General features: G+C 36.1%; 1 protein-coding gene across 2 annotated transcripts in view; it reads right to left on the bottom strand.

Moving 5' to 3' along the window:
* ARAP2 (ArfGAP with RhoGAP domain, ankyrin repeat and PH domain 2) overlaps positions 1 to 17451 on the bottom strand; it is a 171171-nt gene that overhangs the window by 43229 nt on the left and 110491 nt on the right. Inside the window, exons 22-26 of one of the 2 annotated variants that reach the window (XM_008701374.2) lie at positions 15979 to 16126; positions 14466 to 14534; positions 11900 to 11974; positions 8682 to 8799; positions 424 to 552 (exon numbers count right to left, since the gene is read on the bottom strand). In XM_008701374.2, the coding sequence (XP_008699596.1) occupies positions 424 to 552; positions 8682 to 8799; positions 11900 to 11974; positions 14466 to 14534; positions 15979 to 16126 (539 nt within the window). The remainder of the gene's footprint in view (positions 1 to 423; positions 553 to 8681; positions 8800 to 11899; positions 11975 to 14465; positions 14535 to 15978; positions 16127 to 17451) is intronic. The other variant, XM_008701376.2, reaches the window with a different exon arrangement.

Below are 17451 nucleotides of genomic sequence, written 5' to 3'. Positions count from 1 at the left end.
GGAATTACAACAAGCACTCAGTCTCAGAGCTTGTATAACGTGCACTACTTGAATGCCTAGAGAACTTTCAAATGGAAACATAATTCAGGAAGAAGAATCACCATCTATCTAAAAATTAGAAAAACACATGAAGTCCTGCAAAAAGTCCTTTTAAAAACAGAAACCATTCATTACAAAAACCTCAACTTGGGACTATCAAAGTAGCCAACTATTGCAGAGTGCTACTCTCCAGAAAAATCTGAATCAGGCACTAGGGACCCCAGTCTATGTATTCTTCTCCCTACTCTGCAACACTGTGTGTCAAGTGGATTCTGATTTAGCTTCCCATTTTTTACATTATCAAATAATACTTGTGTCATAACAATTATCCTTTAGCCACTTGAAATTTCAATTGTAGTTGCCACGTAAAATAACACCACCTACCATTATAGTGTTTAATTGTATCAATGGTTAAGAATCTCTTCACCACAAGATAAGCAGAGCCAGGTTCAGCTAATGAACTCCACCGAAGCACCTGTTCCAACACATTTTCTGTGTAGTGAAGAGGGCGTTCTGCAAAACATAAAGCCAAATCAAATTGAAAAAAAATTATCAGTTTTTATAAATTTTAAAAAACCCTTTAAAAAAGATCTGTATGCAACAAAAAATATAACCTTATCTTATGTTATACAATAACAATGCTAGGACTATATATGAGAGACCCTAGCACCTAGAACACCATTAAGCGTATGATGAAATTTACTGTATAAATGAATCTGTGCAGGGACATTTGTTACTCAGCTTTTGAAAAAAAAAAAAAAAATTCAGAGCTGCTATCCTTTACATGAGATCTCAGAAATAATGCTACCCTTTCGTAAAAGAAATTGGTTTCTTATCCCATATCCCATCTCCTTTTTAATTCAGATAACATTCTGGTTTGCTTATGGAAAGCTATTTGCATATGCAAGTAATTAATTGTAAAAGGACTAGCAAAGTTACTTTTGTTCGGTAGTAGGTAATAACCTTTGTTTATCCCAATATGATTAGCATGTTATAATTTCTGATCAATACCAGTGAACAATTTATATCTGATAATATCACAATTAGTATGAAATTATAAAATATGCCTTCAACAGAGAATGAAAATAATCACAAAATACTACCAAGTCATTTATGTCTATTAGTGAAAATATCAATCAGAAATACTACGTGGCAATATTATACAGTAACTATTGATACTATAATCCAGTAGCAAGAAGCTAATGACATCCTATAGATTTCTCCTCGATAAATAGTCATCCATATGTTTTGTTTTAGGCAATCATATTTTTAAATACATCACAAATTCTTAGCATAGAGTTTAAAAAACTGGTTTTTACAATTAAAATCAAAGCTTCATAGAAAGTTTTTTTCCTGATCAAAATAAGACAATTGGTTAATAAAATCTTACAACAGAAACATATGCTTGGAAAAAAGGAAATTCAAACCTTTTCACAGTACCCTAAAAATGGCATAATTGAAATAGCAAGAACATTAGCTTTAACGTAAAGATGCTGATGCAGCTTTCTCAGGATCATAGCCATGTATAAGTCAATTCAACTCTTCCATCCCTTCCTAAATACAAAGAGCACAGCATTCTGGCTTTTCATTTTCAGTTGAAGTAAGAATGCTAATGACAAACAAGAAAGAGCATGTCAAGAGCATCATACCCATATAGGAACCATGATATTTTAATTGGTGATAAATCAAAAGTAAAATGACCAAATATATCACATCCTCCTTAATACTGATCTCCCCTGCCAAGACCAGAACATTCCAGAACTTATCAATAATCTTGGGTCCACAGAAGAAGAAAACAAATTTTTCTGCTTCCAATGTAAAGAAACCGATTTTTGTTTACTGTTCAGTATAAGGAAATGCAGTTCTGAATTCTACGCTTTTTGGAGCAATCCTACTAACTATGATGATGGCAATGACCAAAAAACAAAAAACAAAACCCCACAAAAAACAACACCACAATAATGAGCAACTAAACCATACATCTTAAGGGCAAATCTACCACTTATTTACAAATATATCCTTTGTACACAGCAGACTGCTAAGTACATAACAGATATTCAATAAGTATTCAAGGAATGAAATATCTCGTGAATTTCGATGGTGGACTATAATAGAAAATATTTGTAAATGAATCAGCAGAAAAAATTCTTTGTAAAATCAGACAAAATCTTCTGTGCTTTATCAATTCCATTTTTCTTCAAGTAATTTTTTTCTAAAGGTTTTATTTTAGAGAGAGAGAGCGCGTGCACAAGCAGGGGGAGCAGCAGGCAGAGGAGAGGAAGAAGCAGACTCCCCGTTGAGCAGGGGGTCCATTGTGGGGCTCAATCCCAGGACCCTGAGATTATGACCTGAGCTGAAGGCAAATGCTTAACCCACTGAGCCACCCAGGTAGAGCCACTCCTCTTCAAGTAATTTTCTAAAAGGTTTGACAAAAATCATAATTTCCCATAAATTGCCAAAGTTATAAATTCAATGTTTGATTACTCCATGAATGGTTGCCTTCTCTTAATGGAGTTTATAATTAGAATTAAGTGTCTTTAAAAAAAACAAAAAACAAAAACAACTAGCAATATAATGAGCACTCTCTTTACATTTGGCATTACCCATCCTTGGTTCCACTACTTGCAATCTCTGGGACACTACTGATAACATTAACAGTTGCCATTTCTGGAATAACTATGTATCAGATATTATATATACCAGATACCTTGCACCTGTTATCACTTTTAATCTACACAGCACTCTTCATTAGGTATCACTCATATTATACATGTGAAGGAACCCAAGGATCAGAATCGACTTGCCTGAAGTCAAACCCTAGCTGGTTCAAGGGAAGAACAAAGATTTGAACCTCAAATCTATCTTACTTTCAAGCCCAGTATTTTTAAATGCCACACTTAACGTTTTATTTTGGGCAACTATGTGAACTCCCACATAATGATTTTCTTACACGCAATTTGGGGAAAAAAGCATCAACTTGCTAAGATTTTTTTGAGGCTGAAACAAGGTAACAAAAATTGAAAAACAATGTCAGTTCATATCCCCCCTTCCTTGCCTATCATTGTGAGAAGATGGTAAGAAAATAATACTTTGTTTCAACATCCGGGATTTAAGGAAACTGATGAGCCCACAGTTGGCTTCGAAGTGAGACTTATATTCCCAACTGGAAAACAATATCCAGAGACCTCTGAGTATCAGAACATTTGTATTAAAGAGGGTCACTATTACAAATAGATACTACAGTGATAGACCTAAAGTGTTCTCAGTTATACTGAAATCACAGTATAACTGACACCGTGGATACAGAAATAAATACAGATTTGCAAAAAAATTTGTCAAGTATGTTTTTCTCATCAGTATCACAGTATGAAATACTTCAGGAGAATGAAAATCCTGAAGATACAAGTTCCAGCATAAAAGCAAGAGCTGAACCATGGGATGAAAAGGTAAGTATTTATTAGACTATCAAATGCTACATTTATAAAATGGCATTAAAATCCACCTGAAGAGAGAATAGGCAGGGAAAATTGAGACATCAAACATTGCCGGAAAATAAATTCCTACAAATAAACAAGTTTTTATTTATAGTTCCATTTGCAACCATCTGTCATGATAGATTATATGGTATGCACATCATCTGGCATTAGGGCATTACTAGAAATAAATAACTCAGTTGCATACTATGTATAGCATAAAAATTGCTGAAAATTCAGTGTAGTTATTTGAGAAGAAAAGGTTATGGAGGTGGTTATTTAGCTAGGTAAATCACATGATCAATATCTTAAAATCAGGTTCACAGAATAAACCTGGCCTCCCTTGTTAAAGAGAGAGACCTATCCATTTTCACTCCAAATAACAGGTGTTATCCTTAAATTTCTGGCAGTAGTGACACAGGATTTCCTGAAATGATGATTCCCTCAATAGTTGAATTCTTAGTGCGAAACTAGAGGGCTATGCAAGTTTTTCTCTGTCCTGTCCACAATCAGAGGGTGAAAGCACTTTCTGTGTCATCAGGAGAAAGGCTAGAAAGAATCTTGATTAAAAATGAACAGATCTGGGGCACCTGGGTGGCTCAGTCGGTTGAGCACCTGCCTTGGCCCAGGTCACGGTCCCAGGGTCCTGGGATTGAGCCACCTGTCAGGCTCCCTGCTCAGTGGGGAGTCTGCTTCTCACTCTTCCTCTGCCCCAGCTCCTGTGCTTGCGCATGCTCGCTTTCTCTCTCCCTCCCTCTCTAATAAATAAAATATTTTAAAAAAAATGAACAGATCTTCCATATCACAGTAACTATGAAGAAGAAACAAGAAGACGCTTTGTTATGATATTGCTTTAGAGAATGTAACTGCTTCACAAACTTGAAGCTCTCACTGAAGAAGCCCACTTAAATGAGGCCCCCTGGGTGGTTATTTATTTATTTACTTTTTCCAGCATGTAAAGGCCCTGAGGATACGGGACTACATCAGCAGAGGACAGCTTCAGTTTTAAGATGAAGCATTAAAATAAGAGCATAAACGAGAAGGTTAACTCTGGATGAAGGTGGTGCCTTCTCCTCGGCGGGTTTCAGCTTGTCTCAGTGATTGGCAGCAGTGGGTTAAGGATGCTTGGCATCTTTCAAAGAATGAGACAAAGAATGACCTTTCTTTATCCAGTACAAATTTCAAATGTCCCATCAGACATTCACTTAGAGGAAAAACCAATTTATAAATTAACTGAGCCCAGATCTAACTCAGCTTTACATATAAATTCTCAAAATATTTATATGGATTTAATATGACATATTTTTCCATTAATCTGACTACCACATAAGCAAAACAAGATCACTCTTTCTACGTCAGAACCTAATCCCCAATGTGATGGTATTAGTAGGTAGGACCTTTTGCTGGTCACATGCACAGAGCCCTCATTAATGGGATTAGTGCCCTTTTAAAATAAATGAGACCCCAAAGAGCTCCCTTCCACCATGTGAGAACACAGGGAAAAGACAGCTCTCTGTGAAGCTGGAAGCATGCTCCCACCAGACACTGAATCTGCTGGTACATTGATCTTGTGAAACTTCCCAGCCTCCAGAACTGTGAAAAATAATTTCTACTGTTGATAAGCCCCCAGTCTACAGAACGGTTATAGCAGCCCACATGGACTAAGACACTATTTCACCAATGACAGTAATGATGCTAATGATACACGAGTCACAAATGACATGCTTCCGTCTGCATCTGCAGTTGTCACACCCATGTATAGGTTTAAGAATCTATTTTCATTATCCTCAACCATCTAGGAGTGTCTGAACATTTACACAATATATATTTTTCTTCTTATTTTCATATAATTAGGGAATAATATTAAATTTTTAAAAAGTAAGTATAATAGATTATCTCAGAAGAGTTAAGGGAACATTACAAAATATTTATTATAAAAAGGGGTATTGGATAGGATAGGGTAGAAAACTATTGCTTTAAAATTTACTGACACCTAAAATAAAATCCAGCACTTCCGAGATTCACTTACCTATTTACCTATTTATCTATTTATTTTTGGTTACTTTGTTACTTGGGGGGGTTTAAATTTACATTTGAAAAAGCAGCAAAATTCCCTGCTGACAGTCTTCCTATCAACTACAATCTTGTGACTACCAACGCCTTCACTTTTATCTTCTTTTTATATTTCACTTTATCTTCCCTGCATGTTACTAGAAATAAAGCTTTTAACATTTCAGAAGGTCAGGTGGAGCACACAGGTTCCCATCTGCTCCAGTAAGCCCGCACAATCACAGGCCCCTCTGCTGCTTTCCCAGCATTGCTCCCTTAGAAGCAGTAAAAAAGATCTTTGCTTTCTCTTCAGGAAAATTCTACTTAAAGAGTTGACCAAATATTAAAACCAAGACAAATCTGAATTCTTAACTCCATCAAATGCCTTTTTTCTTGGTGTACATGGGGTGTTCCTTTGATTATATATTTAGATATTCGCAAATCCAAACAACTTGAGGTCTCCTAAGTTTTTTTTATATTCTCATAAAAACGTTCTTTTTTTAAATTGGAAAAAAGAAACACCACCACCACCACCAACAAAACCCAATCCAGTCTTACCATTTGTGATGTACTAATTGTCATATGCAAGTTGACACTCATTTTCTGAGTAAGTTACCCTTCATTTTCCAAGAGAAATCTAGTAACAATGTTTCCAGATATACTGCAATCTCTCTTCTAGTTAAATATAATTCCTTCCTAGCCTCATTCATTCTGCTTGCTCCTCTCCGTCAGGAGCACCAATGCTCAAAGGCACAGAGACCCAATGATGTGACACCGGGATATGCTTTGATTCAATCCTTGAGAGAATAAGAGTAGTGGGGAGAGGATGGCTACCCCCAAATCCATGATTTTGCTGTGCATCTCCTAATAAAAACAACAGCAACAGAGGCATATCGGAAACAATCAGCTGTCTAAGAGCTAAGCAGGGACTTGAGCTCGCCTAGTGATTCCTAATCTGTAAGCAGGAATCACTTTTCATGTACCTTCCACATTTTGATACATCTAATCCAAACAGCAAGAGTCCAAGTCACTCAAGTGCAGAATGCACCTGTTTTGTTCCACCTCAGTTAACAAGATATTTGTAGGGTATGTTCCACATCAAGGCATCATACTAGAGGAAGTGACAGATACAAAGGTCTAAAAAAACATGTAAATATCCTAAAAAAACTATGGTCTAGGACAGAGCCAGATACACATACGTTACTATTCTACAAGTTAGATAATATGCAGTGTTATAGATCGATAAACAAGTAATCGGAGAAAGCTCAGCGAGAAGAACTATGTTCATCTACACATCATCACGGAAGACAGGTTATTTGAACTGGGTCTTGAAGGATAGGCAATGAGGAAACAACGAAAGGGTTTGAAAGGGTGGAACAATATGATCTTATTTATAATTTAGAAAGATATTTTTGGCAGTAATACAGTTATCTTTTCCTCACAAATATGAAGAAGCTAGTAACCTACCTCCTTTCCTTAAAAGGAAACAACAACCAAAATCAAAAGACTGCACCATCTGCATACCTATAGTAATGAGAAAATTGTGCTTCCCTTATTCAGTAGCCTTTAAGTGTCTGGCAACTATGCCAAATGCGCTATGCCGGGGGCACTAGAGATTACAAAAAAAGGAAGTTCCCCCTTCCTTCCAAGGAGCTCTCAAGAGATGAATATATATCCCTGTGATAGGCACTATAAGACAAGACACAGTGCAAAGGAACCCTAAGTATGGATTTTAAAGGAAGTCAACTGGTGGGCCAGATGGGGGAGGGTAAAGAGGCACCGGGAAACACCAGCTCGTGCGGGTTAGGCAAGCACAAAGAAGGAAGGGATTATCTATAACGAACATGTACAATGAGAAAAGACGGCAAAGGAGACTGGGTCAGCAGAAACCTACCACTTAGGGGATACACAGAAATAGAATTGACACATGAGATAAAACTATTAGAGAGCCAGGAGGAGCATCCAGGCAGTGTCACAAAGAGTGAAGACCTTCAAAAGGAAAGGGCGTGGTCAGTAACAATAAACTCTGCAGAAAGGGCAAGTCAAGCCTGAAGCAAATCAACTGGACTTGGAGGCTGGGGGGGATCACAGTGACCTTCCGCTAGACCACCTCCTGTAAATGGGGTGACTGAGTATGGGGAGACACAGTGTGAACCAACACCAAAGCCTGGGAGTCACGGACTCTTGACAATGAATATTAAAAACTTTATTTTAATACAAATTAGATTTTTAAAGAATCATGCACAATATAAAGAAAGATATGAAAACATCAAGATGAACTAATGAAAGACAAAGTATCCGACGTCCCATTTCATTCTAACATTGACTCCAACACTCCTAATAATACACGATGGGGTATTTCAATGTTGAATTTTAATTTTTATCTTCAGCTTGCAGGTGGCAAGATTTTACTTTTGGCAGTTTGACAACTATACTTGAAAGGGTCCCAAGACCTTAGTAGGTATCAGCTAGACAGATGGTCAAGGTACAAAGACATTCTGCATCTTTTTTTTTTTTTTTTTTTTTTTTTTCCTAGAGGTCTTTACAGCCAAATGATGTCATTAGAATGTAAAGCTTATTCAGCATTTGACTACTGGGGTAGTCAGGGTGTCTTAAACGCTCTCTTCATCCTTCCGCCTCTGAGATAAAAGATGACAAAATATCTGATCCACTCCACTAAAGACAGAGGACAGGGAAAAAGCCAAAAACTAAGCTTCCATTAGGCTTAAAACAAATTTTTTAAACAGTAATCTTTTAAATCAACATTTTTTGTTTTTGTTAAAAGAGTGGTATATAGGAATAAGGTGGGTGGCCACTTAGAATATGGTTACAAATCAAATTGCTTGTCCTTATAAACAAAGGCCTATTTCCTAAAGCAGCAACATAGATGCCTAAGGCTTGGCACTACGTTTTTATAGTCAATAAAATAATTATCAAGATGAGTAAAATCATAGGAAGGCAACCTCAAGTGGCAATAACATGTTAACACATGCACTGAGGTAGAAGGGAATTCAAAATGAGATGTTAATCTTTAAAAAACATGTTTGTAATGACTTGTCAAAAAATAGTACTTCTTCACACTACAAGGAATTTGAGAATCCTAGCATGAAAATCACTTACCTAGCTCTTCATTTTCAATGACTTCAAATGTGGCCCAGATATCACCTTTTGTAGGAATTATATTCTTTATTGCTAATATATCATTAGTTAATTCCTCTGCTTCCATCACAGGAGATATCTAGAAGAGAGGCAACATTTCTTCAGAATGTATGTCAGACACAGAAGTCACCTAATGACAAGGCCAATGGCGCTCACCCCATCTACCAACTTAACGACGCTCCAAGTTTCTTACTTAGTATGCTTACTTAGCTTCTCTAAGCACAAGAAAAAACAGCCTGTTCTGATCTTCTCCATAAACTGCAATACATTTTAATGTGAGTACAGAAAGATATTACAATATAGACATAATCAGGAAGAATATATATTTTTTCCTCACTTACTGAGCAATTAGATCACTCAAGGAGGGAAGAAAGTACCTCGTCATACATAGAAAGACCTTCACCAAACAGTGAATCCAATGGTATTCCAGGACTAAAAATTTTCACTCGTCAGTTCCATAATCAAGAGTTCAAAGCGGTTTGGTTTATTCAGTCTGGGCCCTGAATTACACACAATCGACTGCTGTCTACCATGCCAAAAAGCCCCAGGGTTTTAGTGGTCTGGGGTGTGCCCTGCTGTGCCAAGTGACAGATGGTGGGATACTAAAGCAAGCTGGAGCCAGGATTTCAGGGCAGAGGGCAGAGTGTGCAGTGCCAGCCTTGGGGCCAGCTCCACGAGAGGCCCAAAGCCTCAGGCCATGGCATAAGCACATCATCTTCTTCAGGGACTTTTGGGATTTTTGATTTGTTTCTTCTTGTTTTTGTTTTTGCCAATCTTAAATGCATACTGGACAAAGCAAGCTGGCTGTCTTCAATATGAATTTAGTTATAATGTTAAACAGAAGATGTTTTAAATATTAGGATACTGCAACTGCAACCTAGTTTGCACATTTTCAGTAAAGTATGTACCCATTTGAAGATTTCTTCAAAAAGGAATGTGCTCATTACCATTTCTCCTGTCCAGCACTGATCATAAGCATATCGCACATATGTAAGTAACATAAAACACATTTTGTTATAGGTAACTCCTATGGTCTCTCTTCTGGACTTTGTGAAATGTATAGCTTTCTTCGGAATATATGAACGATATAATAAAGTCCACTGGTTTCTATTTTTAAAAGCCCAATGAAATATAATCTTAAAAGAATAAAAAACCTCACTATCTGGGAAAATTTGAAAACTTTAAGTAGTTGAAACCTGGGTGAATCATTTCAATGATGCTGTTCACCTGAATGGCTTTAACATTTTTTTTTAAAGAAGCCTAACTCTTTCTTAAAAGAATATATTACTGAGAAACCAAACTGTGAAGGAGTCAGCAGGGGGTGCCTCAGGGTGACATAGGAATGGAAAACCGGAACTCTATTCCTTGTCCCAGAAGACTCCCAAGGACAGGAAACCCCCCGGAACCACTAGAACTACACAAAGCACGCTTTGGAAGTTTTTACTCCAAGGAATATACAAATCAGTATGATGGTCATCAGGTTAGGAATATGATGATCAAGGTATGTGCTCTGGCCTTAATACATTTTTTTTTAATTTAATGATTTTTTATTATATTATGTTAGTCACCATACAGTACATCCCGGTATCCGCTGTAAAGTTCGATGCTTCATTAGTTGTGCATAACACCCAGTGCACCATGCAGTACGTGCCCTCCTTACTACCCAACACCAGCCTATCCCATTCCCCCACCCCCTCCCCTCTGAGGCCCTCAGTTTGTTTCTCAGAGTCCATAGTCTCTCATGGTTCATTCCCCCTTCTGATTACCCCCCCTTTCTTTATCCCTTTCTTCCCCTACCGATATTCCTAGTTCTTATGCCTTAATACTTTTAATTCCCAGTTTGTATTCATGTAAACTTGAGACAGTACTTGTGGCGCCTACCTCCTGGGGCTGAGGTAATGACCGGCTGAAATAAACATAACTGAAGAGTCTTCTAAAGTCTTCAGCATGAAACAAATGATAATGATTGTTTTTACATAGCTTTTGTTGTTTTTAAAGAGAATTTGGAGTTGTTGTAGGTGAAACGTGTCATACGCCTAAAATAAGAATTTTGCTCAGTTGTCAGAACTTGTGTTATGGTCTTATCAGTGAGACAAAATTTAAAGGAGCTACTGAAGAGTGTCTGTAGGTGGAGCTGCGTCCCGTGCTTTGCGTCCCGTGCTTTGCATGCCTCTTCCAGCTTTAGTGATGAACTCGTGATGATCTGTACTACTTCCTTGTGTCCCCTATTATGGACGTACCATAATCCGCACAAGAAATTTGATGTGGCCAAGGACTGGCAAGGCTCCTGCCTCTTAGGGACTTAGGATTGTAGTAGTTCATTTCATGTTCTAAGTGAGTTAACCAGTGCCACAGAGACACAATATGAAATCATTAAAAAATATAAACAAATAATTACAATGTAGTTAACAAAACTCAAGTCCAGAAATATATAAGATTCTATTTAAATCTTGGACTTCAGATGGCAGAGTATCTTCCTCATACAGAGAATGTCATCTTAACTGGGTAGGAATCTGAATTGTCACTGTTACTCTCCCTACGGCAGACGAAATACAGAATATGGCAGCACAAGGATACCTTTAATTCAGGGTGAAAAAAAAAAGATTCGTATTCTCAAAAAAGAGAAGAGTTGTCCAGTATTCAAGTAAATTGGAAGATAGGAAGTCAGTCTAGAATACAAGAGTGGGAGACTATTAATAAATAATAAAAATAATATAGGACTAGTAGTATTGATTATTTATTAAACACTTACGTGCCAAGCAATTTACTAAGTGTTTTACAGGCAGTATCCTATTGAGGACTTGCATCAATGATATGATGTAAATACTCTATTTTCCTCATTTTACAGGGGAGACACTTGCGACTCAGAGTAAGCTAACTTAGCTGATGTTAAGATGCTATGAAGGGGAGGAACACGTATTTGAGCTCAGGTTATTTTCTAGAACCTACAGAAAATCCTAACCATAACCTAAAGCATCTAAGATGTTCTCTTTCCAAACGACTAAAACATGGAATTCCTGGAGGATTTTGGGATAAAAAGTCAATCCTATTAGTCATTGTTTGAACTAGACAGGTAAAATAAAATACAAGAAATAATGGAAAATTCAAGATACAGAAATTAATGCATATTATACTTGCAACTTCCAAAAATACTCTTTACATCCATCTTCAGGACTTACCCGAATTATAATACTGCAGTCAGGTTCCTTCCTTTCTACATACACTTCAATTAACAAATCTCCAGCCTGGGAAACCTAGAATGGGGCAGATACGAAAACAACAAATAGAAGTATGACACTTAAGACACCAAGTCCTAGCCCTATTCCTAAATATTTCGTAATAGTGAAATGAGCCTGTCGATAGCATGATGATACCCATTTTCCAGATGCGGTTGACAAGGAATCTACACAAATGATGTAATCACAGTGCAACTTTTTTTTTTTTCCATCTCTTAATCAAGAGTTTAATGTCCTGAAATACTCTTATATTCTTAATAAAATAATGAAACTGGTTACTACGGGCATATGTGGACTTCCAACAACGAAGTTGTAAGAGCCATCGTCATGTATGTTAATAGGATAAACGAAATAAGAAGTGAAAATGATCCATATGTAGCTGTGACCTAAGCTACAGTGTGGGTATAATACCAATAATTACAAGGGAAAAAAGGTGTTGCTATATTTTCAAAGAGAAATGTCCAAAAATAGAAATTTGAGGATGAATTAGGTTGGAGCTATATTAAAACTAGAGAAAATATATTTAGCGAAGGAAAAAAAAAAAAGGAAGTGATAGAATAAGGTAGATGGAAAAAAAAAGTTTTTATTTTAATTCTCTTCAGCCAACCAGTTAGTGTTCCAATATTTGGGTCACTATTACATCCCAGGAGACATATTAAGTGAAAAAGAGACAATCCAGAAAATAAAAGCCGTAAGATATCACTATGGAGATCGACAGTATAATGTGGAAAAGGGTAATGAAAAACCAAATGAATCTATGAAAAATATTTTGAGTATCAGCTTTTCTCAGAAATTGCCGTAAGTTATGTAACCACTTAGAAATATTATCTCCCAATTTAAACAAATATGATCGTATTGGAGAAACAATCATTCTGAAGTTAAATTTGACTAAAAATAAAACCTGATGAAGAAATGAGTGAGGAAAACATTGAAAATGTACTTCGAGGAAGTGTTCTTAATTATTCTGGCACTACAGACTTAGAAAAGCCTATTTCCAATTTTTCTTCCTCACTTTCGAAGCTACACAAAAATTCTAGGGAAGAAAAGATACAGTTGACATTTCTACTTTTCACTGTGTTTGCATAAACAGCTCTCCAGGAAGGACACATTTAAAAAATTAAAAACGCAAACACAAAGGACTCAGAGAGAGAAGCCAAAACAAGAAGAGCTAAGAAATTCAAACAGGGAAAAGGCACGGAGGCTGTCAGAAAAATACGCCATAGCAGAGTTTTCAATGGATTAAGAGAAAAACGCAAGCAAAAGAACAGGTTTCTCAAAGTCTTCTACTTTTCTGGTCCAATTACTCTATTTCATATTCAGTTCTTTTCTTCTACTTACTGACTTATACTTAATTAAAAAGCAGCCAAGACTCATTATTGTAGTATGAATATAAAAGATAAAAATGGAGAAGGACATTTATACTTTATCTAATAACAACACAGATTATCCCTTGGGCTCATACAACCCTTTACATCATGACTGAAACTCCTCCAAAAAGCAATAAATCAAGAGAACTGATAACAAGCCAGATTTTTTAGTGTGGTAGTTAATGCCTCTGGAGGCTGCATTAATTACTTAGGGTGAAAGTGGAGGAGATGCTTTCTTAGGTAAGTACTCTATCACAGTACTAGTACTCAGGGATCTTGGGCACTAGAATGGAAGACTCCCTCCCCCCCTTCCTGTGGAATGGTAGCTCCAATGACTTCTCTAATATTTCAAGAGTGGGTAAATTTAGGGTTTGACTAATAAGGAAGCATTTGCCTCATTCTCTGAGTATACCTATAAACAGAATACATATGCCCCATTGATACTATTTACATTGGTATCCTGAATCCACTACAATTCAAAGTGATTACAGGAAGATTAAATATGAATTTTAAGAAAGTCCAGTGAATGTTCGTCAAACAAGGAAAGGTACACTGGAAAACTGCAGTGCAATCTGAACACACAAATGCCATGTAGCACAACCGAGGAAAGCAAAGGATTTAGAAAATAGTCAATTTAAGACATCAATCAGCATATGTGACAAAGATGACATTAGAAACATTCCACTCATATAATCATCCGAGAGCACGCAGAGCAAAAGCACAGAAGAAATAATTTATATTTTCAAAATCATAATGGAAAGAATCATTATAGAGCTGAATTTTCAATTTACTCTAGTATCTCTTTGGCTTTAAATGCTTCCTTTGAAATCCACTGGCATTTTTAATAGCGCATTTGTAAGTAAAAATTGATTTTATAAAGGGCATTAATAAGATTAATAATGATTTTTCCCTCTGTATTTTGAAAAATTTACATTAACATACTTTGGCATTTTGCATATAAGCATCATGCTGCAGAAACACGCAACTATTTTATCTAGGTTTTTTCCCGTTACTCTTACTTTGCTTCAAATAGGAATTTGAAAATAAATACAACAAACATCTTTACTTACAATAGAAGTTTTTGTTTTTTGTTGTTTTAATTTTTTTTAAAATTCTTTGGAGATCTAACTAATACTACTCACTTGAGTGTCTTTCCACTTGGTAATAAAGCTATTTTCTATGTCCATTTGTTTGACTTGGTCTTCTTTAACCTGTTTAAAATATAATTTGGGACATTCTAATAAAATACAAGGAGTGATGGTACTCATCCTCACATAACTCTTCAGGAATTTAAAGACCAACAATTTTTAAAAATAAATGAGAATGTCCATCTTAATCATTAGCACGGGCCCACACAGCTAGGGCAGAAATAAAGCCAACATGACAGAGCCTCATAAAGTTCAGAGCATTTTATGATGACATCACTTCAAGCTGTGGATTCCATCAATGGAAGCTGTATCACTAAGCAACTTAATAAGCAAAGGGGCTGACGAATGATTTGCTAGAGTTTATGTGGGTTGAGAGATAACACTCATGTCTCAAATTGAAATGCTCATTAAGCGCATAAGAAATTTCCACCACTTAAAGTTGGAGTTAGCAAAACTACGAAGATAACCATTTATTTATTCATGTAACAGTATAAAAATAGAAAATAAAGAGAGCACATAAAGCCACACATTATTTTTTTCCTAATTCTTTAATTTCTCAGCATCAGAATTATTGCAAAGCTGCTGTTGATCAAAAACAGTGGACACATATACAAAGAAAATAGAGATCAAAGAGCAAAGAGAATCCAACAATTTTGGTGTCCGTTCCTATATAAATTAAGATACAAACTGTGTGTTTTTATTTTATTAAAATAGAGTTTCTTTCCCTTGGCTAAGGAATCTTGTGATCACTTACCTTAAGAATGTAAGAAGTCTACGTATAATAACCTATTACATTAACCCACTTGATTTCAACTAACATATCCATAACCCTGGAAAACAAGAAGTCTTATACACCACCGTTTAACAGAGTGCCCTCAAAGGGTTAAATGGCAGCCATGCCAGTGGTAAGTAAGTGATGGAACTGGACCTTTGACTCAGAGCCCTTATATTCTCCCCCCATATTCAAATCCTGGGCTTATTTCCTCTATTTTTACTTATTCTGACAGTTTTCTGATGAAACATGAATATACTGACTTCATTGAACAGCAAATTGGAAGTCAAATAATTAGGACAAATGACTTAGTAAAAAACCACAGGTTTTTCACTTCTAATTCAGACACAACTAAAAGAAAACACAAAGATGCATTCAATTGCAGAATTTACCCTCCTGGTATTTATTACCAAATTTGCGAAACTGATAATTTCACACGTCTGAGTAGACATACTTACTGCGTACACATACTGACAAAGAAAAAAAGCCACAGAAACACCATAAATAGAAATATTCTGTCCAAAAGACACCAGATGGCTTTCAAAGCAGCCAAATTTAAATGAATGGCTATAGCTTAAAAGGCTAGTTGTGTCTAAAGTATTAAAAATCATATAACTATCCTTTATTTTTAGATATTCATAAAGACTTGATGATAAACATCCTAAAATGTATTTTTTAATTTGTCAACAGTAATATCAAAACTATTTTAACAAGGGCAGGATATAAAATATTTACCTCAAATATTTCAACATAATTATTAATTAAGTCCTCGATTACATTCACTTCTTCACTAGTTTGTCCCTTAGTTTGAAACAAACAGGATGAAAAGACCAAGGCCAAATTATGCGCATTCATGTGATTGATTTCTGAGCATTTCTGAACCCTGTTAGAGAAAAGCATAGCTCATTACCACACACTTCTATTTGAAAATTTCATAGAACTTTAGTCATAATACCCATTTATTACTATTTAACACACCCATATTGAAGGTCTCTGATATAACAGGTATGGTGATGATTTAAAGAAAAATGCACAGTTCTTTTTTCCAAGTAGTTTACAGTCTAGTTAAGAACATAAGAAGAAACTAAAAGAAGATACGACTACAAGTTACAAAGCGGTACTTGTTTGTTGATTGGAGAAGGGACGACCATATCCAAATAATTCCAGATAATGGCGTAACCCGAGGCCAAGGAATAAAGATGTGCTTGCGCAATAGCGGAAAAGGACTAGAGGGACTGCAGCATAAATGAAAGAGGGAATAGGGGGCAGTAGGTAAGCAGGAAACAAGGCAAGAAAAGTGAAGAGGGAGGCATTTAGGAGAGAGTTCCACATTCAAAGTTCAAGGCTGAGCTGAGTTTTCCAGGAAGGGCTATTCAGGTGAGAAAATACTTGGCAGCATGTTCTTATGGCTGTTCAAAACTGGATATTATCTCTCAAAAAGCAAACACTTAATTTAAAAATACAATTATACTTTCTTGGCTATAACTAAGAATGGTCTTTTACAATGAACTGACACAAACAGAGTGGTCAACTCTCCCCATGGGTCGGCTGCAATATTTGGGACTTAACAAAGAGCACTTAAAGTACAGGTGACCTTTGAACAACACAGTATGAACTGTGTGGGTCCACTTACATGTGGATTCTTTTCCATATATACAGTACAGTACTATAAATATATTTTCTTTATGATTTTCTCTAGCTTACTTCAAGAGTATAGTATATAATATGTACGTATAACAAACACAATACACGTTAACTGACTATATATAATTGGTAAGGCTTCTGGTCAACAGTGGGCTATTAGAAGTCAAGTGGGGGAGGGGGAGTCAAAAGTTAAACGTGGATTTTCAACTGTGTGGGGGAGCAGTGCCCCTAAATCCTACATTGTTCAAGGGTCAACTATATTCACAAATTTTAAGTGCAAAGTGATTTCAAAAATATTACACGTGTCACCCCAATAAAAGGAAATTTACATCGATAAAAATGCACAGATGATAACTTAAAGTGATACCCATGGAAGTATCTGTTGACGCTATTTGTCACTAACTATATATAACAGGACCCTGCTCGAATGCTTACTTACATTTATAAATTTTAAAATACATACTAAAAAAGGGAGACCAGCTGTATCAAAGGAATAAAACAAAACTAAGTTAGGTATACCGGTCTATAAACAGCAGAGATTCTAGCAGTTACAAAAAAGAGTAA

The sequence above is a fragment of the Ursus maritimus genome, unplaced genomic scaffold (assembly GCF_017311325.1).
Source record: "Ursus maritimus isolate PB19 unplaced genomic scaffold, ASM1731132v1 scaffold_8, whole genome shotgun sequence".
NCBI lineage: Eukaryota > Metazoa > Chordata > Mammalia > Carnivora > Ursidae > Ursus > Ursus maritimus.
The sequence above is the reverse complement of the archived record's forward strand: the minus strand, read 5'-3'. Positions and strand labels throughout refer to the sequence as shown.